The 22,787-nt window shown below is 42.9% G+C and overlaps 1 protein-coding gene across 1 annotated transcript; it reads right to left on the reverse strand.

Moving 5' to 3' along the window:
- Positions 1 to 2,636: 2,636 nt before the first annotated feature.
- LOC139452212 (sphingolipid delta(4)-desaturase DES1-like) lies at positions 2,637 to 22,531 on the reverse strand. The gene is made up of 2 exons (XM_071233601.1): positions 22,483 to 22,531; positions 2,637 to 5,576 (listed from the first exon to the last, which is right to left on the reverse strand). The coding sequence occupies exon 2, from the start codon at positions 5,550 to 5,552 to the stop codon at positions 4,497 to 4,499; it is 1,056 nt and encodes a 351-aa protein (XP_071089702.1). The 5' UTR covers positions 5,553 to 5,576; positions 22,483 to 22,531; the 3' UTR covers positions 2,637 to 4,496.
- Between the last annotated feature and the right edge of the window lie 256 nt (positions 22,532 to 22,787).

Genomic DNA, 22,787 nt, shown 5'->3' on the forward strand with positions numbered 1-22,787 from the left:
GGTTTAATGTCGCATATCACATGCTTTCTGTTACTCAGTGGTTTAATGTTGAATAGCACATGCTTTCTGTTACTCAGTTGTTTAATATCGAATGTCACATGCTTTCTGTTACTCGGTGGTTTAATGTCGGATATCACATGGTATCTGTTACTCGGTGGTTTAATGTCGGATATTACATGGTATCTATTACTCAGTGGTTTAATGTTGAATATGATAGCTATCTGTTACTCAGTGGTTTAATGTTGAATATCACTTGCTATCTATTACTTAGTGGAATAATGTTGAATATCACACTCTACCCGCTACTCGGTGGTTTAATGTCGGATATCACATGGTATCTATTACTCAGTGGTTTAATGTTGAATATTATATGCTATCTATTACTTAGTGATTTAATGTTGAATATGATAGCTATCTGTTACTCAGTGGTTTAATGTTGAATATCACTTGCTATCTATTACTCAGTGGTTTAATGTCGGATATCACAGACTATCTGTTACTCTGTGGTTTAATGTCGGATTTCACATGGTACCTATTACTCGGTGGTTTAATGTTGAATATCACATGGTATCTATTGCTCAGTGGTTTAATGTTGAATATCACATGCTTTCTGTTACTTAGTAGTTTTATGTTGAATATGATATATTATTTATTACTCAGTTGTTTAATGTTGAATATTACATGCTATCTATTACTCAGTGGTTTAATGTTGAATATTATATGCTATCTATTACTTAGTGATTTAATGTTGAATATGATAGATATCTGTTACTCAGTGGTTTAATGTTGAATATCACTTGCTATCTATTACTCAGTGGTTTAATGTCGGATATCACAGACTATCTGTTACTCTGTGGTTTAATGTCGGATTTCACATGGTACCTATTACTCGGTGGTTTAATGTTGAATATCACATGGTATCTATTGCTCAGTGGTTTAATGTTGAATATCACATGCTTTCTGTTACTTAGTAGTTTTATGTTGAATATGATATATTATTTATTACTCAGTTGTTTAATGTTGAATATTACATGCTATCTATTACTCAGTGGTTTAATGTTGCATATGATAGCTATCTGTTACTCAGTGGTTTAATGTTGAATATCACTTGCTATCTATTACTCAGTGGTTTAATGTTGAATATCACACACTATCTGACACTCTGTGGTTTAATGTTGAATATCACATGCTATCTATAACTCGGTGATTTAATGTCGGATATCACACACTATCTATTACTCGGGGCTTTAATGTTGAATATCACATGCTATCTATTAATCAGCTGATAAAGTAGAGTTCTTGTCTGAACTGTGTCTGCTTCTCAAGATCTGAAGTCTGTATCTTTATCGGCGATAATGTACATATATCTATGTACAGACATTCCAGGGAACAACCTGCAAGCCCGAGTACTAATGCAGGGAGGTGATAGACCCATCCCTACATTCGATGCAGTGTTATGCGTACAGGTACATGTGACTAAGTGAATCCATTGACATCAATGGACATGATGTATATGTTGGTAATTACAGTCGCTGTATGAAGACGGGTAAAGGTTTATGAGGTATATACAAACTGTATAATATATTTGAGGTATGTGATAATAGACGTTACCTAATGGTAGCATAGTCACTGAAGTCTAGCTCAACTAGACCTTGCATTTCAACTGACATACGTTTCCTCTCACTTTCCCAAGAATCGCACATGTAGGGGAAATGTACTGTAGCCCAGTACTTATAACGTGGTCACTAGTTTCCTATCTAGCAGCCATATGTCCCAGTAGGAACGAAGAGGATTATGTAAGTAAATAAGTAGTTTCCTAACGTTCATACTCCACCCTACGGCGAATAGGGGAAGCAAAAACCATGTATTCCAGGCCTATCATTCAAAGGTGACTTGCCATATTCCAAGTTCACAAAATGGTGGCTGCATGAATCACATTATTTTGGCACGCTGGTGCATGTATGTACTGACTGGTTTATGAGACTAATGTACTTTGTCAAAACGCATGGCGTACTGTGTGTCCATAGCTCATGACGTACAGTGAGTTAATGTGTAGATGGCATTAAAGCATTATACGTCTGTGTTGTTGGAAACTCGTGGTACTGTGTTCAGACCTCAAGTTAATTATCCCTTCAGGATAATTATGCTTACACACTTTACAAAGTTGTATCCAGAATTTGTATATACCTAAAGTTTTCTTCTACATTCGTATCACACACATAATTTCAGTAATCCGAACGTGACATGCATTTACTGAATACCTTTCATCTGCAGATGTTTAAAAACGCAATTTCAAGCTGTGTTACTAGAAACACGCGCTCTGCTGTTGACTGTGAGGTGTATCACGTCCTCGGCCGCAATACAATTGATCTTTTACAGGCCTGAGTGAGTGAGGTTAGAACGGTTTTTCAGATATATAACGGCGCGTCAGCTTGATGTGAAAACAAAACCCGAAGTGATGCCGGTCTTAGACATGTACAGCGTCAGTGGAAGCGTGGTATTGCTGTGGCGCTGACAAACAAGCATTGATGTCTAAGGGACGCAACTCTGCATTATACAAAGCCGATACAATATGGGTTATATTTGTACTTGGAAACTCATTTACATATTTCTTGGACAAAATACAAAACAAAATATAGAAAACAACATTTATTACATTTCATAGTTAAGATAATCATGAATTAACAGATGATATTATTTATTCGGCACCCATTCATTGTGTATACATACGTTCGTACACATTGCAGAATATTGACTGTATCTGTACATTGACAACTTACTCCCACTCGAGACTTGTGAAACAAGGTTGCAATGGATAAACATGGAAAGGCATAACAAGGAAATAAATATGCAACAACACACACGGAAAAGACAAACACAGCATTAGTTATGAGGTAAACACTTTCATAGACTTCAGATTGCTGTCATTTCGCCAATCAAATTATATAAATAACGTTATTTAAAACATGCCAATAATTTCATATATTTAATTGTCTTAATCCTGTGTATTTACATATTTACAAACGGTTTACATACATAAACGATGAATTATAAAGGCATGAGGTTATTTTCTCACATTATTTTATTGAATGCCCGATTTTGGAGTGAGTGAGTGAGTGAGTTGGGTTTAACGCCGCTTTTAACATTATTCCAGTTATATCACGGCGTGTTAGCTTAATGTGGGAGGAAAGCCCGAAGTGATGCAGGTCTCAGACGTTTACCACTTCGGTGAAACCCGGGTATGGTGCTGACAAACCTAGAAACATAATTGGGGCGAACCGGGATTCGAACCCACAATCATAGGTTTCTGGCGTGCCCAAGGGACGCAACTCTGCACAGCAAATCGCGGCGCCTTAGACGACTGGGCCACCCGTGCCCCCGATTTTGGAATGAATAAAAGAAAAATATTTCATGGTTAAGAGCAGAGTTTTCTTTTTCTTGTTACTACAGGGTTTTTTTCATAGTAAATCAAGTAATTGTCGAAATGGAATCCCCAGTTTGCCAGTGTCGTAGGGAATATCGGTGAATGTTATCCATTCGTAATTGTGTTGGTCGGTGAGTTGTGTGAAAGTCTTGTACTATCATCAATCACATACCTAACCACCGTCGGGCATGACATTATTTGAATGTTGCATTTTTGTTCGCCATTTTTGATAAACCACTGACAAAGCACATAAAAAGCTTTGGGTGGACAATGCTCTAGAATGCTTTAGAAAGTTAACCGCATATCAACTGTGCAAATATACAAGGTTGCCTACACCGACTCCGCCCATCGGTGTATTCTGTTGAAGTGCAAAGTTAATGTCAGTTTTATAAACCCTAAATCACAACGGGTTGGGTGCTATTGATCTTAGGAAATATTTATCCGCATGTTATAAATCATGAAACACGGCGAAATGACGTTGTTCACGCTGACCCCTAATACGCATGGAAAGAAACTTACAAGGGCGACATCCTGTGGGATCCTATACTGTCAGGTGAAGTAATGTTATGGCGCTTTCCTGCTGAGTGAGAACCGCAGCACAGCCTCCACCCGTTAGCCTAACGACGAGATGTTTGCACAGAAAGTCGGTTATCTCTTTCTCTGGCTAAACACGCAGTTTCAAGACAACGTGACATCCTTACTCTACCGATGATAACAGAAGACAGGGAGTTTTATCATTCAGACACTAAAACTGGGATTTTCAACAATACTTGTTGAAGTGCCTGGGCTGGATGCTACATACATTTGAGCAAGGCAGTGTATGTTAGAAACATGTACCATGGACACCGGCAGTTATTACCACTCTGTGGATTTCAATCTCTCAAAATCTACCGCAATGATTGAAGGTCAATTGATAGCTTTCCCGAACTATCAATAATTGCAAATTTAGATTTAGAACACCAAACATGAACGTTTTGGCTAATACTATGTAACCGTATCAAATATAACATGCACTATCTGAAGCAAGGACACGTTATCAAATAAATAATGACAAATGCCATGTGAAGATATCTCATGACGATTTGACCTTGGAAACACCATTTGGCTCGACCTTGCCATTTTGATCGATTTTGACCTTGCTCTTCTCATCCTTTAGATACCCCACACCTCTCGCGTGTGGTCCCATATTATCCTTAAAGATGAAGTCCCAGACAACCTTGCACCAGGACGTGTGGTAGGGAAGATGGTCATAAAACTCGCCCGCTATCTTCTTCACTTCCGGTAAGCGAGAGTACGGGATGTAAGGAAAATCATGGTGCTCAATATGATACCCAACATTAAATAGAACAAAGTTAAGTGGTCCATAGTACGAGTGAGTCGCCTGCCCTCCATTGAAGAGATAGTGTTCTGAGATAAAGTGCCCGGCAAGGGGATGAAGACCAAGCGCCATCAGTGTTCCAGCCAGGAGGTACACCAGGGCCTTAACGCCGAACACTTTCAGGATGAAGAGGTCGAACAATAATTGAACACCAGTATTGATCATCTCCCATCCCGTCAGCGGCTTCGGGCTCTTGTAAAACGGCCTTATAGCATGGATAAGGGGATGGAATAGCAGCCAGATCATCTTTGTGATTGGGTTTCTGAAGAGATAACTCTCAAGACGAGTTGGGATGTCTACGTCTTGGTACTCTTCGCCCAGGTAGCGGTGATGGTCGGAATGGTATTTCCTGTATGTTACGGCCATGGGAACCGCCATTGGCAAATTACACCATATACTGAGAATCCTATTGAGGGCCGGACGGCTGTGTCCAAAGGCAAGATTATGGCCAATCTCATGTATAGCACTTCCTAGAGAATGATTTAGAACACCTCCGAAGCAGTACGCAAGGATCAAAATACTGGCCCAGTTAGCGTCCTGCAGAAGCCAACACATGAACAACTGGACGAATATTTCTACCGTGGTAATGTAGGCGATGTTGGGGTCGTAGCCCATGAGTTGTTTGATCTGCGGGTACTTCTTGAGGATCTGCTGCCTCCTCTCCGTGTGGGGCTCCTCGGTGAACTCCCAGTCTTCATCCTTCCCAGCTGCCCTGTGCGCTAAGCTCAAAAACTTGTGGAACCACTTCATGGCCGAATTAAGATGCGGGCTCTTCTGCAAATAAAGATAGATATATAGTGTGTCGTAAGACTATGTATATTTTGTCGTATACATCTGCTTGACAGGCGAGGTGATTCATGACACAAACTGGACAAGGTGTTTTACATAGATGTGAACAGTCTTTGACATGAATGGGTGATCACGTTTCGTCAGATGACGTGAAGCCTCTGAATAAATTACAAATCTCAATGCTAAAGATAGATGTAATGACTTGCTTCAGGAGTTCAATATAGTACGGTATGGCAATTGTGTTTATTGATCATTACACTTCTAATTGATGGTTATTGACATTTACCTAATTACAATTGCGTGAAAAGAGGTAAGTCCACTAATTACTTTAAACATAGATGTACAGCAGTATACACGGTCGTTACATGTACAGCAACACTCACGGTCGTTACATGTCCAGCAACAGTCACGGTCGTTACATGTACAGCAACACACACGGTCGTTACATGTACAGCAACACTCACGGTCGTTACATGTACAGCAACACTCACGGTCGTTACATGTACAGCAACACACACGGTCGTTACATGTACAGCCACACACACGGTCGTAACATGTACAGCAACACACACGGTCGTTACATGTACAGCAACAGTCACGGTCGTTACATGTACAGCAACAGTCACGGTCGTTACATGTACAGCAACAGTCACGGTCGTTACATGTACTGCAACAGTCACGGTCGTTACATGTACAGCAACACACACGGTCGTTACATGTACAGCAACACACACGGTCGTTACATGTACAGCAACAGTCACGGTCGTTACATGTACTGCAACAGTCACGGTCGTTACATGTACAGCAACACACACGGTCGTTACATGTACAGCAACAGTCACGGTCGTTACATGTACAGCAACACACACGGTCGTTACATGTACTGCAACAGTCACGGTCGTTATATGTACAGCAACACACACGGTCGTTACATGTACAGCAACACACACGGTCGTTACATGTACAGCAACAGTCACGGTCGTTACATGTACAGCAACAGTCACGGTCGTTACATGTACTGCAACAGTCACGGTCGTTACATGTACAGCAACACACACGGTCGTTACATGTACAGCAACACACACGGTCGTTACATGTACAGCAACAGTCACGGTCGTTACATGTACTGCAACAGTCACGGTCGTTACATGTACAGCAACACACACGGTCGTTACATGTACAGCAACAGTCACGGTCGTTACATGTACAGCAACACACACGGTCGTTACATGTACTGCAACAGTCACGGTCGTTACATGTACAGCAACACACACGGTCGTTACATGTACAGCAACACACACGGTCGTTACATGTACTGCAACACACACGGTCGTTACATGTACAGCAACAGTCACGAACGTTATATGTACAGCAACACACACGGTCGATACATGTACAGCAACACACACGGTCGTTACATGTACAGCAACACCCACGGTCGTAATATGTACAGCAACCGTCACGGTAGTTACATGTACAGCAACACACACGGTCGTTACATGTACAGCAACACACACGGTCGTTACATGTACAGCAACACACACGGTCGATACATGTACAGCAACACACACGGCCGTAGCAAAAGAAATGTTTGGGCTGGGACAATAAAACTGCCCTCCACAAAGAGAACATACTTCTTTAACGTTTTTCTTATAAGCAGCAGAAAATCTGCGCTTGTACACAGCAGACGTAATTCAAAATGAACATATCGTTTTCATTAGTTTGAACACAATCAGTAAATGCAATATCGTGTCACTGGATTTCCTGGTTCATCGGTCATTTGATTGTTTTGTTTGTTTACAGGCCGCGGTCGCATGGCGTCAGGCAACAAATACTTACTATTTTATGCAAATTGTGTGAATGGCGGTTGCTTTCGGTAAGACAGGACATGCTTACCCTTTTCTCAAACACCTGGTGTCATCACCGATTTTCAGTGGTCCATTCATATAACTTTCACCGCTATTTTCTCCTTTACCCCAAATGGAATCTGTTTCGGTGGATAATCTAGACTGTTTATTCTCTTGCGTTGACAATCTATATTTACATGTACAGCAATGTACACAATCGTTACCTGTATATTAATTTGTCGGTGGCCCAAGTCAACTTAGATTAAAGCAAATCATCATGTGACATAATGTTTAAAGTAAGATAAATAAAAGATTTAATTATCAGGTATCTGTAAAGCCTCGTAACTGTAGAAGTAATTCCAAACTGCCCAACCCGTTGGCAAGTAACGATGACAGACCGACTCATGTATAATTGTAATTCCTATATTGTCTGTTGTACGACACCAATTAATCCTCATTCTCTTGAAGTATATCGGCCTTCGTTCCGCTTGACAGTTTCAGTGATAATAAAGCAGTCCTGTGGGAGTTTTCCCACAATCTTCGTTGACTATTTCCATTGATCCGGCCCATGGCAACGTCCTTTCGACCGCACTAACCGCCTAATCGTGTATGCTGATTTACACCGCCGCTAGGAATGCATAGACCAGTATTTGTTCTAAGATTTACATTTGACTTCTGATTGAAACAAATGGGAAACCCACCCTCTAGGGCAGAGCAAACTCATTTTTGTATAAACAGGAGTATATTTAAAGCTCCCAGCACAGTACATGTAAGAGAACAGCGCCAAAATGTCCGAAGTGGTGTCCGTTCATGCAAAATGTTATGATTTTAAGTTTACTCTTACCCAAACTCATATTGGGGATATGATATGGAGAAAGCCGTGGACCTGTGATTCAAGGATCTTGAAATTGCGTTGACGATCTCGCTTGAAAATAAACATTATAAACGGTCAGGTGGTAAATTACTCATACCATGTGGAGACTATGCATTATAAACGGTCAGGTGGTAAATTACTCATACCACGTGGAGACTATACATTATAAACGGTCAGGTGATAAATTACTCATACCACGTGGAGACTATACATTATAAACGGTCAGGTGGTAAATTACTCATACCACGTGGAGACTATACACTATAAACGGTCAGGTGGTAAATTACTCATACCACGTGGAGACTATACATTATAAACGGTCAGGTGGTAAATTACTCATACCACGTGGAGACTATACATTATATATATTCATGCCATGTGGAGAATATACACTATAAACGGTCAGGTGGTAAATTACTCATACCATTCGGAAACTATATATTATAAACGATCAGGAGATACATTATTCATAACGTGTAGAAACTATACATTATAAACGATTAGGAGTTAAATTACTCATACCATGTGGAAACTATAAATTTTAAACGATCAGATGGTAAATTACTCATACCATGTGGAGACTATACATTTTAAACGGTCAGGTGATAAATTACTCATACCATGTGGAAACTATGCATTATAAACGGTCAGGTGATAAATCACTCATACCATGTGGTGACTATGCATTATAAACGGTCAGGTGATAAATTTCTTATACCATGTGGTGACTATGCATTATAAACGGTCAGATGGTAAATTACTCATACCATGTGGAGAATATGCATTACAGACGGTCAGATGGTAAATTATTCATACTATGTGGAGACTATACATTATAAACGGTCAGGTGATCAATTACTCATACCATGTGGAGAATATACATTGTAGACGGTCAGGTGGTAAATTATGACCCCATACCTCCCTATAATACATGATGACAGGTAATAAATCTAAGTATCTCACAAAGTGCTGAATAAATTAAATTTAGTTTTATTTTGTACCAACGAAACGATACATGGATTAGTTTACAGTGCAACAATATAAGAAAACCGCTCCCTGTTCTCTCCCCCTCTTCCCTCCCACCTCTCCAACCCCATAGGGTTTGGCGAGTATTCCTGAATGTGGAAAGCCGCCACAGAGAGTGTGGAGCTGCTATGTCCGTCGTGTACAGACAAACTTGGGACGATCTTGGCCCAGAATGTGGCTCCCCACTGATAACGGACGCTAATCGGCGTCTGGTTTACTCTTGACCAGGACAGGACGCACCGTAACTGATAATGCTACCTAACCCTCACTGCCTCAAAACCATCGCCTGTCTACTTGAAGACATACCACTACTCAATTCTTAAGATAACCGAAACAAAAATACGATACAAGGTACGATACAATGCTAATAATAAGCAAACCAACATCTGCAATATATATATACATACTATCAAGCGCGACCACGAGCTACACAATGTGGCATGCCACTTTTATTTCAGTGAATACCGCACGAAGTACTGCAGACTCAACGCGCCGTATCATGCATATTTAATTCATCTATTCTACTGAGGTAGCATTGTATTGATATATGTTGCATGTTATTGATAGCGCACATGCTTTCAGAGGGTCGGCGGTATGGGACAACTGACCGTGTGCAGTGTGAGTAAAAGATTGCGCAACAATCTTGCTCCAGCCTAATGCAAGGCTAAGTTCGACCGCACAAAAGCGCCATATCACACATGTTGATTTACACCCGGTCGGGCTCTGAGGCCTGGGACAGTACCTGGAAATGAATCCATGGTATGACTGCTTTACAATGCGGGCTCGGTTTGCATAGCGCCAAAATGACCAAAGTGGCGCCCGTTCATGTAAAAAAATTATTTAAATTTCACTGAACACAAAACAGATATCTATTGATCTCACCTGGAGAACATAATCCAGTAAGCCGTGGACGTGACTTATATTCACTGGTTAATGATTCATCGATCTTATCAAAGAATTGACGAACGTAAAAGGAAAATAAACATTATAAACAGTCAGGTGTTAAATTACTCATACTCAGTGGGAAAACTATTGGCGACAAGCTTTGTTTGTTTGTTGTTTAACGCCGGACTTAGCAATATTCCAGCAATATGACGGGGGTCTGTAAACAATCGAGTCTGGATCCAGTGATTGACATCATGAGCATCGATCTACGCAATTAGGATACGATGACATGCAAGACTAATTCTAACCCGGGACGACATGCCATACACCAGAATTCGCTACAATGTCTGTAAACCTCGACATCACGTCGTTTGTAGGAAGAAGAAACGCTGATCTGTGCGTGTCAGTCGTTTTTCATATTGGTGAAACCCACGAATATGGTGCAACACACGAAAGTTCATTGCCGGGATCCTGTGGTCTTGGGTTCGAATCCCAGATTATCTCTGATTATCATCCTTGGTTTGTCAGCACCATGTCCGGGGTCGCGATTTTCACCAAAGTGACAATAAACGTCTAGACCTGCATCAGTTTGTGGGGCGGTCGGGTAGCCTAGTGGTTAAAGCGTTGGCTCGTCACGCCGAAGACCCGGGTTCGATTCCCGACATGGGTACAATGTGTGAAGCCCATTTCTGGTGTCCCCCGCCGTGATATTGCTGGAATATTGCTAAAAGCGGCGTAAAACCATTCTCACTCACTCACTCACTGCATCAGTTTGAACCTCTTTCCTATAATAAGATGACACGCTGTGACATTTACCGAAACATGTTACAACTCACTCCAACCAGTATGCGCCGGATGCAGTCATTGAAGTGACGAACAAATTTATTCGCTGATATTTTCGTCAACGTCCATGATGAAGTGTACCTTTTGTGTTAACAATTTGATTTCTTCTACTTACACTAACACTGTAGTTACGGTGGCGATATACACGTATGTCAATGAAAATCTGAAAATAAGATCGGGTGTTGTAACATTGTGGTCAGTTTGTTTCCTAGTCGCGTAGAATTTTCGGGTTCGAAATCCCGTGTATACTACATTGCATCGTATATGGGATAGCCCCTTGTTTTGTCATGCTGATATCAAAGCTACAGGCTTGCACGTGGTACTTAGTGTAGCTTTGGGATGCTCCAGGGCGTCAACAACGGTCAACATTAATGATTCAGAATAAAGACATCATTGTTTAAGTGGTTAACGATTTGACCTGATCAATGTTTCAACAGTTTCTCGATCGGTTCAATAGATAACGTTCCTCTACCCGGACAAGCCACAGCTATTGGGCAGAGCACGCATGGTGATCTCTGTTGGTCTCTCACACATATCACGTGGACTCATTCATGTTCTCGGCTGTATTCCGCCCTGCTTTAACTTATGGCTATACTTAGCAGTAGCCTTCAATAAGTGATATTAGATTAGTAGTAGTAGTAGTACTAGTAGTAGTACTAATAACAGGTAGTAGTACTAGTAGTAGTAGTAGTACTAGTAGTACAAGTAGTAGTAGTAGAACTAGTACTAGTAGTAGTACTAATAACAAGTAGTAGTACTAGTAGTAGTAGTACTAGTAGTAGTAGTAGTAGTAGTAGTAGTAGAAGTAGTAGTAGTAGTAGTAGTAGTACACACAGCTGATATGTTTATGAAGGTCACAATGCTAAACTTTGAAAATAGTTTCCGAAACAGAAACACTATCAAAGAAAGTATGGACATGGAATTTGATACAACATATCAACAGGTTGACTTTCAACGATATTTACATGGTCACTTGGACTGATATTATTTCATATTCTGTAAACACTGCGTCAACGTGAAACTAAAGAACAGTTAATACAACCGCCCCAAACACTTATATCCGCCATCCATCCTCACCAAATGCACAATTAGCCTCACAGACGAGACTGGTGCATAAAAAAGCGAGACTGGTGTGTGAGATCCACGTCACAGACGAGACTGGTACTTGGGATCCACGTCACACACAAGATTAGTGTATGAGATTTACATCACAGATGAGACTGGTGCGTGAGATCCACGTCACACACGAGATTGGTGTTTGAGATCTACGTCACAGAAGAGACTAGAGCACGAGATCTACGTCAAAGACAAGACTGGTGCGTGAGATCAATGTCTCAGACGAGATTGCTGTTTGAGATCTACGTTACAGAAGAGACTGATGTACGAGATATATGTCACAGACGAGACGGGGGTGTGAGATCGGTGTCACAGAAGAGACTGATGTGTGAGATCTGTGTCACAGATGTCACTTCTGCCTGAGATCGGTATCACAGAAACGATCAGAAGTGAAACTGAATGTTCACAGGTACCGCAAATTTCACATGATCCTAGATCTACGTCACAGAAGAGTCTGGGGTGTGAGATATGTGTCACAGACGATACTACAGAGTCAGTGAGGTTCCACAGATGAGAGAGGTATATGAGATCAGTGTCACAGATGACACTTCTGAGTCTGATCGGTGTCACAGATGAGAGAGGTATATGCGATCAGTGTCACATATGTAACTTCCGAGTGAGATCGGTATTACAGAAAAAATAAAAATCTCAGAATTGAAATTGAATGTATTCACATCCCGCAAATATCGCATGATCTCAGTTCAGCTCTTTCCAACCAAGAAGGGAAGACATCAAAGTCCTGTCAGCTGGATCCATTACCAACGTGGTTTTAAAGAACTATCACAGACTGTGTGATATCTCCAGTAACAATCATCATTAACAATTCCCTCTGCTGGGCAAAAGTTCCGGAATCGTTAGCGACCCCTTATTAAGTAAACCTCTCTTGATCACTTAAACTCGAGCCAGTGTCCAACTTGCTCTGCTCACCCAGAGTCCTGGAGAAGGTAGTGTCCTATCAGCTGCGGATATATCTGGAAGAAACTCTCCTTCAAGTACACTTTGAGTCAGCTTACAAAAAGGTTCCACAATACCGAGGCTGTCATATTACAGATACAGAGGAGATCCCGTCAGCCATGGACAAGCAGGAGGTTGTCCTACTTCTTCTCCTAGGCCGCTTCCGATACGATGGACCACATCATACTTCTATATCGGAGAAGAAAGCGTTGTGGTATCTCAGGAAAGGCCTCAGCGTGGTTGGAGTCTTATTTGCATGTTCGACTCGTGTGCGACAACTGGCAAATCTATTTCCGAGTCAGCAAGTTGCATTATAACAGAAATCAGACCACTGGAAACATGCAAAAGCGAAGGGCGTTTTTGGATGAAAGTCAATTTTCTGATACTAATTGATGACAAAACTGAAGTCATCAACCGCAGAGGTTATATTCCACAAACTCGTGCACAATCGGAGACGTTGTAGAGACATCCTCTGCACAAGTAAGGAATCTTGGCTTTATATTCGACTGTAACATGTCAATGACGAAACAAGTAGCAGCAATATGCAAGACGGGATATTTCTATCTTCGTCAGATTGGAACATCTATCTCCAGAAGCCGACAAGATGCTAACACAATCACTCCTCATTTCTCGACTTGATAACTGTAACTGACTGTTTTTCGGAATACCATCAACATCACTTCTCAAACTACATCTTCTACGGAACACAGCAGCCAGGATCGTCAGCAGGACGCCGCTGCTGCATCGTATCACACCAACTTTCAAGCCACTTCATTGGCTTCCAGGACACATCAAATCACCAGAAACGCCAGCATCATTTCGAGTTTCGAGTTACCTGTTCCAAATGTTAATGGCATCCTGTATCTATCACATCAAAATGAACAGTCAGTGTATATCGTATGTTTTTTGTTTGTTTGTTGTTTAACGCCGCACTCAGCAATATTCCAGTTATGTATATCGAATGTATATATGTTGGATGTAAAGCGCCTGTGAACAGATAAACTGAAACGTCAGAGCTATATTAATTGGTTATATTAGATAAGATTAATTACAATCCCAAGCATAACCTCGGAGTCGCGGGTTTTTCTATACATAGTCTGCCATTTAATATCATAAACATGAATAATTCCAGAACATACTGCCCAGTAAAATTACCTAGCATCAGCAGACAACATCTGTTTACACGACAACTTAAACAATAAATAATTCATCCGCACGTCGAGTGTAGCTCGTGCCCAACTTACAGTGGATGACGTGGAGCGATGCAGCAATAAATGAGTCATTCTAGTTGACAACATGTGATGTTAAAATAATAATTATAATAATAATAATGGCCTGATGATGTACGCCTCTCCGTGGTGGGCCAAGATAGGCAGGATTTATTCCCCCAAACTAAACGTACATCACCCAGTTAGGGTTAACAGTTAGCTGGTCAACTACTGGGTTACAGAACGCCAAGAAAAAAACATTGTTCCACTCCGCAGCACAGTCAGCCTCCCTCCTGTATACACACCAACCAAACTGGAGATGGGACTTGCCCCAGGGGGAGGCACAGAACCCGCCCAAGAATATCTTGGACGTACCAACTCATGTCCCCACTTCTTGAGTGCGCGAAAGCAACAGGATGGCCAGACAAACCACGTATAAATGTCAAATTACTGAAGCAACATTGGGACAAAGCCATGCCAATGTATGCATACCTGACAGAGCAGAATCTTCGCGACCAGCTTCGGCGACTGAAATTGTATATGCGCCGTGAGTCTGGTGAGCTTACTCATCCAGCAACAGACCCGAAAAAAAATCGCAAATGGACGTTCGCATGGGGTCACAAACGAAATTTCTGATGTTTGCCTTGAAGATTTTGAGTGGTCCTCCCCGACCCTTCTGCTGTCGATGATCTTTCTGATGATCCCTTGTATCTTTAAATCTGTGATTTACCAATTGAGAAACGGAGGCAAATAAAACAAATTAACCAATCATTTCCACAGAATTAACTTCATAAATTAAATGACATTATTTCTGTTACTCTCAATGCGGACTGCTCTTTGCATGATACTAACTGTTGCGTGTATGCTGCTGCTCGAACACTGGAGGAACACCATAAAGTTTCGAAAGAAAATGAACCACAAAAGGGAAATATACAAAGAAAAACCGGTTTCAAATTAAATTGAATGCAACAAGGAAAGACGTGTCCTAGATAGAACTTTGTTTAAAATTGCGTTCTTCAGGACAATCTATGTCAAAACGCCAGAGATCAATTTGGAAAAAATTAAAACAAAACACAAAGACAACAAAAGAGAAAATTCTCAATCAAATGCTTGATTCTGTAAAGGCAAAGTTAATGGTTTTGACAGAAAGAAAAGGAAAGTGGGATAAGAAAAATAATTTCAATAAAAAAAAAGTGTTTAAATAAAATGAAAAACAATTTCACAGGCAATTAAATGCAACGAATGAGAGTGATGAGAAAATACCCACCATGGATTCAAGTGAAAGGTTTTGGAACAGTTGTGGTCTATACCCGGCAACTGTAACCTCGAGGAACCATGGGTAGAGGATTACAAAAACACTGTACATGAAAAATTAAGGACACCATTGGTGTGTTTCATTACACCTGATTGCCTACACAATGTCATTAAAAGTCCAAATCTAGTACGGCGCCAGGGGCTGATGGTATTTGAAACCACTATTGGAAACTGTTCCCTTGTGTCCAAACGCCATTACTTCACTGTTTTAATTCTCTTGTGGATTCAGGGGATGTTCCGCCTTGGTTCTGCAAAGGGCGAACAATACTTCTCCTAAAGAAAGGTGATCTGACTGACCCTAAAAACTTCCGCCCAGTACAAACTATTTACAGGGTGCCTTACAGATCTCGTGTCATCGTACTGCGTTTCGAATGACATCATCTACAAGGAGCAGAAAGGAGCAGAAAGGGATGTTGGGGTTGTAAGGATCAATTGCTGGTTCAGAAAATGATCCTTGAAGAGGCAAAAACTTACCACCGTAACCTCTCAATGTGTTGGATAGACTACAGAAAAGCTTATGGTTCTGTACCTCACGAATGGATTTTGAAGTCACTGAAATGTATTGACCTCCCCGAGCGACTATTTGTTTTAATTAAGTCTTTAATGAATTGCTGGTAAACTCAACTTGAGATGTATTCGCAGGGGCAGGTGGTGACTTCGGAACCCATTTCTATTAGAAGAGGAATATTTCAGGGCGATTCTTTCAGTCCTTTGCTTTTCTATTTGTCGTTAAATCCTTTAAGCTTTTTGCTTATCAAAGAGGAAGGTTATCATCCCGGACCTCCTCAGCACAGATCCCCAACACCCCTTACTCACCCCCTTTACATGGATGACCTTGAACTTATTTCCAATGGAGGATCCACACTCAAAAAACAGATTTTGTGCATGTCCTTTGGACTCGACAAATGCAACATTCTTCATCTGAAACGTGGCAAGGTAGAAGAGGGAGGATCAGTCAGTTTACTTGGAGGAGGAGTTATTGACCATCTCATGGCGTGGTATCTCAGTGAGCTAGCACTATAAATCGGCATCAGTCCGGACTAGTACAAGCAGCCACACAAACACATACACGTACTTGCAGATTAGGGACAAACTCCAGAATGCCCATATCAAGGGAAAACTTGATGAATTAAATGAGACTGTCCAACACATTGTCAGTGGATGCCCAGCTTCGGCACAAACACAGTATCTTAAACGACATGATGGTGTAGCTCGATTATTTTATTGTGGTTTTGACACAAAGGTCCATCCATGGTACGACCCAAAATATGTAGAGGGCATTATGGAAAATGATAAATACAAAATTCTTTGGAATAGGCCCGTATACAGCCTCAGACCTATCCAGGACAACAAACCTGATCTTGTCCGTTTTTATAAATCCAATGAAATAATATATATCATTGAATTTTCCGTCCCTTTTGACACTAATGTGATGGACAAGATTCAGGAAAAACATGGCAAATATGCTGACCTCGCTTTCGAAATGTCACGCTTGCATCCCAGGTACCAAGTTGTCCGACTCCCCACTGTTCACGGTGCCTTAGGTTTGGTACCTCCCAATCTGTTGACTGACTTTGGGAGAGTACCCGGGTTTGCTACCAGGAATACAGCCCTTCTAATAATCTGGGTAATGCAGAAGGCTGCAATGCTGGGGAGTCTTCACATTATCCGAAAAGCTCTGGGTGGGTTTGACTAGGAAGCGCTTCCTGGGAGAAGTCCCATTCGCTGTCTGGACTGCGTTTAGAGGGGTCAAGGGCCCTGGGCTGATGATGAGCCTAACCAGCCTGACTGTTCAAGGATCACCCAAACCCTCGTTGCTGCATGTTTTAGTTTAATCTGTACTTACTAATAATAATATCCACCCGGCTACCCATAGTAACCTGGTGCCCCCAGTGCCTAGTGTTTTCCGAATCGGATGGTCAAGCGTTACGAGGGTAGAATGCGTGTCATTGTTTAATGTTGGCCTGGCCCGGTCGGTTTACACCCTGTCGTAATGCCGCTGGAATTTTGCGGGGTGTTGCGTTAAATAGCATCCACTCACTGATTTCTGAGTGAACGGAGGCCATTGACTGTAAGGAGATACCACAGGTTTCAGCACCTGTGAGTCACGGTGGAGCAGGCCTATACGACTGGCCTTTTGTTAGGTCCGACTCGGTTGATGAGGCTGCCATACACTGTTTATCTGTCGGGTAGGTGCTCGGTGTCTCATGCTTCATATTCACTCACGAACTAACTAATCGCCTGCGCGAAAAGGCCTTAACAACATCGATGAACTGTAGCGTCGCTTGTATCTAGGCTGCATGGATCGATAGTCAGCAATAGGCCTGAGCGTATCGCAATCACCATGTCCATGTCAAACCATGGGGCAAATCGTTATGAGGAAAGTCTATCATGAACTCCCTTTGAACAGTGCCGATTGATGACAATGTAACCAATAATGATTGGTCCACCGGGAGTTCGACATCTTAGTCGGACATGTGACTCTCTCTCTCTCTCTCTCTCTCTCTCTCTCTCTCTCTCTCTCTCTCTATATATATATATATATATATATATATGTATATGTATATATATATATACACACACACACACACACACACACACACATATACACACACACTCTCACTCTCACGCACACGCACACGCACACGCACACACACGCACACACACGCACACACAAACCCAAGACAGCGGCGGTGTCGGCCGTTACCAAATACACAAAGTCAATAGACAGCGACAGACAATAACAATACAAATACACAACCCGACTAAACTACAGGTCGAATCATGTTCTTTTTTCTATATGCCATACAGATTTCATCTTGGTTGATGGGGTGTGTGTGGGAATGGGAGTGGGGCAGTTTTTCTCGTCCAGTCACGCAACTAACTACATTTTCACGCTATCAATACACACGTCCGCCTCAACGACAGCCCGTGCGCATTAGTGTGTGACGCTACATCACCGTCTTGTTCTGTTCGTGGAATGCGCATCATCTACATATCAACTATACAAAATCAGCGACAGCTCAATTACCCCCCATTCTGTCTCAGACAGCAGGGTATATATCAGTTCCTCCAAGTGTCGCCTTACGTAGAACAGAAAGTCATCTAAACCAGTAAGCTAAAATATCTCAAAAGCAATCATGTGGACATGTATTAAGATGTAAGTAAATAGGCTACCGAGATTCCACAGTGCCCCCGTGAGTCACGGAGAAACTCGCCGCGCGTGATAACAGTGCCTTGCGTTTCATCCTACTAATTAAATATCAAGCTGCTATTCTGTGAGCTGTGTTTATTTCCCCTATGTCATCTCTTTTGTCAGTTTCTCTCTCACACACATAAACTCTGACCTCTATCTGCCCATGATCCGCACTGAACTCATTTACCGGTACCCATACCGCAACACGGCACTAGTGCCCCACCCCGTAGCAACCACTCCATCCCTTCACTCCTACCCCCACCTCGTCACAATAACCTCACCCCGTCACCACGGTCCCCGCGACCCGCCTCCACTACCCCACCCCGTAACCACTACACCACCCCGGCACAACTACCCCACCCCGTAACCACTACACCTCCCCGTCACAACTACCCCACTCCGTAACCACTACACCTCCCCGTCACAACTACACCACTCCGTAACCTATACACCACCCCGTCACAACTACCCCACCCCATAACCACTACACCACCCCGTCACAACTACCCCACCCCATAACCACTACACCACCCCGTCACAACTACCCCACCCCATAACCACTACACCACCCCGTCACAACTACCCCACCCCGTAACCACTACACCACCCCGTCACAACTACACCACTCCGTAACCACTACACCACCCCGTCACAACTACCCCACTCCGTAACCACTACACCACCCCATCACAACTACCCCACTCCGTAACCACTACACCACCCCGTCACAACTACACCACTCCGTAACCACTACACCACCCCGTCACAACTACCCCACTCCGTAACCACTACACCTTCCCGTCACAACTACCCCACCCCGTAACCTATACACCACCCCGTCACAACTACCCCACCCCATAACCACTACACCACCCCGTCACAACTACCCCACCCCGTAACCACTACACCACCCCGTCACAACTACCCCACCCGTAACCACTACACCTCCCCGTCACAACTACCCCACCCCGTAACCACTACACCACCCCGTCACAACTACACCACTCCGTAACCACTACACCACCCCGTCACAACTACCCCACTCCGTAACCACTACACCACCCCGTCACAACTACCCCACCCCGTAACCACTACACCACCCCGTCACAACTACCCCACTCCGTAACCACTATACCACCCCGTCACAACTACCCCACTCCGTAACCACTACACCTTCCCGTCACAGCTACCCCATCCCGTAACCACTACACCACCCCGTCACAACTACACCACTCCGTAACCACTACACCACCCCGTCACAACTACCCCACTCCGTAACCACTACACCACCCCGTCACAACTACCCCACCCCGTAACCACTACACCTCCCCGTCACAACTACACCACTCCGTAACCACTACACCACCCCGTCACAACTACCCCACTCCGTAACCACTACACCACCCCGTCACAACTACCCCACCCCGTAACCACTACACCACCCCGTCACAACTACCCCACTCCGTAACCACTACACCACCCCGTCACAACTACCCCACTCCGTAACCACTACACCACCCCGTCACAACTACCCCACCCCGTAACCACTACACCTCCCCGTCACAACTACCCCACTCCGTAACCACTATACCACCCCGTCACAACTACCCCACTCCGTAACCACTACACCACCCCGTCACAACTACCCCAACCCGTAGCCACTACACCACCCCGTCACAACTATACCACTCCGTAACCACTACACCACCCCGTCACAACTACTTTACCCACTCACATCTACCCCGCCCCGTCGTCACCCATACCTCCTATATAGTCGCGACCCCATCCCGGCACCCGAACCTCGTGTATAGGCGCGAGCGACCCACCCTAATACCCCATCCCGTCACCCGAACCTCCTGTATAGGCGCGAGCGACCCACCCAGCTACCCCATCCCGTCCTCCGTACCTCCTGTATAGTCAGGAGCGTCCCACCCTAATACCCCACCGCGGCACCCGAGCCTCGTGTATAGGCGCGAGCGACCCACCCCTCTACCCCATCCCGTCACCCATACCTACTGTATAGACGCGAGCGACCCACCACCCCTACCCCATCCCGCTACCCATACCTGCTATATAGACGCGAGCGACCCACCCAGCTACCCCCATCCCGCTACCCCACCGCGGCACCCGTACCTCGTGTATCGTTGCGAGCGACCCACCCTGCTACCCCACCGCGCCACCCATACCTACTTCAGAGAGACACATGCGACCCATCGCCACTATGCTATTCTTGGCACACGCCACACACTCTGTATTCCAACGTTTCATAATATAGGCCATCGGGCAGCATGTAGCAGTACATATACACGAAGAATACCTTTTAGCGTTGGTAGCAGGTAGCAAGCTTGTTAAAGTAATCTGCACTTTCACTCCACATCCAGGTCAAACCAGGTAAGTCCTAAATACGTGAAGACTTCCGTTAAACAACACCGGTGTGTACGTGCATTTATATAGTGAGAGACTAACAACAATGGCACGCTTTCCTGTGTACCCCGCGTCGATCTACAACCCAACCAGCCACTCATCCATCACGTACAGCAACATGTCGGCTACTGACCTCAATGAAACATTTCACCATCTATCAAATATGCTGTTCATATCGTTACTGAGAAAGACCAAACATCAACTTCATACTAGTAACTCATATCTACCCATGTACAATTTAACCGCCACCTTCTGAACAGATGCATGCGACCCATCAACACTGCCCCACCCACGACCAAAACACACTTGTGTTGTATGATGACATTGGCGGGGAGATACTTTACTTAAATGTGTCCATTCATAGCCAGATCTTAGGGATGTGCCAGATACGGAATATTTTAAACAATATTTCAGGACTAACGTATGTTAGAGTTAACCCAACCTGCTTTATAATGTTCGGTCAGAGAAAGCATTTTTTATATAAACAAACGGTAGCAATGTGAATTTTTACCATGTATCTTTTCTATCTCTCCCAGAGAGTTCCTTATGGCTCTGATTAGTTTACATAAACATAGTGCCCACGCACTGTTTGTTGCGATCAATGTTGTACAGAAGTGAGAGGTAAATAAACTACTGTCTACAAGCATAACAAATAACCGACATGATTGGGCTTATAAGTTGTTCAGTTATCAAAGAAGCCTTCAGCCTGTAGGTTTTATAATCTCCGCTTTGATATATTCATTGCGTAAATAAACCAACATTATATGTCGTGACTTGCGAGATGTGTTGTCGAGCAGGTTTGCTCGGCTTATACAGCTAGTGAGTTGGTTGCAAGACAAACCATATGTTGAAATATTTACCAACAATATCAATTTGTTGATATTCAATTATCTGTACACTTCTAACTGTAACCTGACATGTATTTATCATTTAGAGTTTCCACGGATAAATATGACAAGGACATTGAAAATATTCATAATGTCAAGACAAGCAACTGCATTTGGCACAAAACATGTTGATACTTTGTCTTGTGTGGTAATGTTTAATACGTTTCATTTCATTGGACTTTCTTTTTCTATTTCATTGCCGGGTATTATGCTTAAACACTGTTAGATAAAGTTTGATTAAGCTTTCGAAAATATATACTTTCACATAAAACAATAATTGAAGTTGAAGATAATGATTTTTTTTAAAATTAACTCACCTGAGGAAACTGTCCAGTAGTTCCGTCTGTCCGCTGCGGGGACGATAACGTGAATGGTGAAGCTACAATCTGTCATGTGACATGATTCTGTAAATAGCACGTGATAAGTGAAGCGAGGAGTGGAAATTAAAAAAACGATTTACCTAACAACTCCCTATATGTAGCCATTAGACCTCAGATGAACCCATGTAAGTCTTTAAACACATATCAATACACTTTACAATTTAACATTTTATGGTACTTATTTCTGGTGGATATTATCTAAAAACTGAATATAATCTCAAAATCATTTAGACACGATAAGA

The sequence above is a fragment of the Haliotis cracherodii genome, unplaced genomic scaffold (genome assembly GCF_022045235.1).
Source record: "Haliotis cracherodii isolate W230 unplaced genomic scaffold, xgHalCrac1.p SCAF_9, whole genome shotgun sequence".
In the NCBI taxonomy this organism is placed as follows: Eukaryota; Metazoa; Mollusca; class Gastropoda; order Lepetellida; family Haliotidae; genus Haliotis; species Haliotis cracherodii.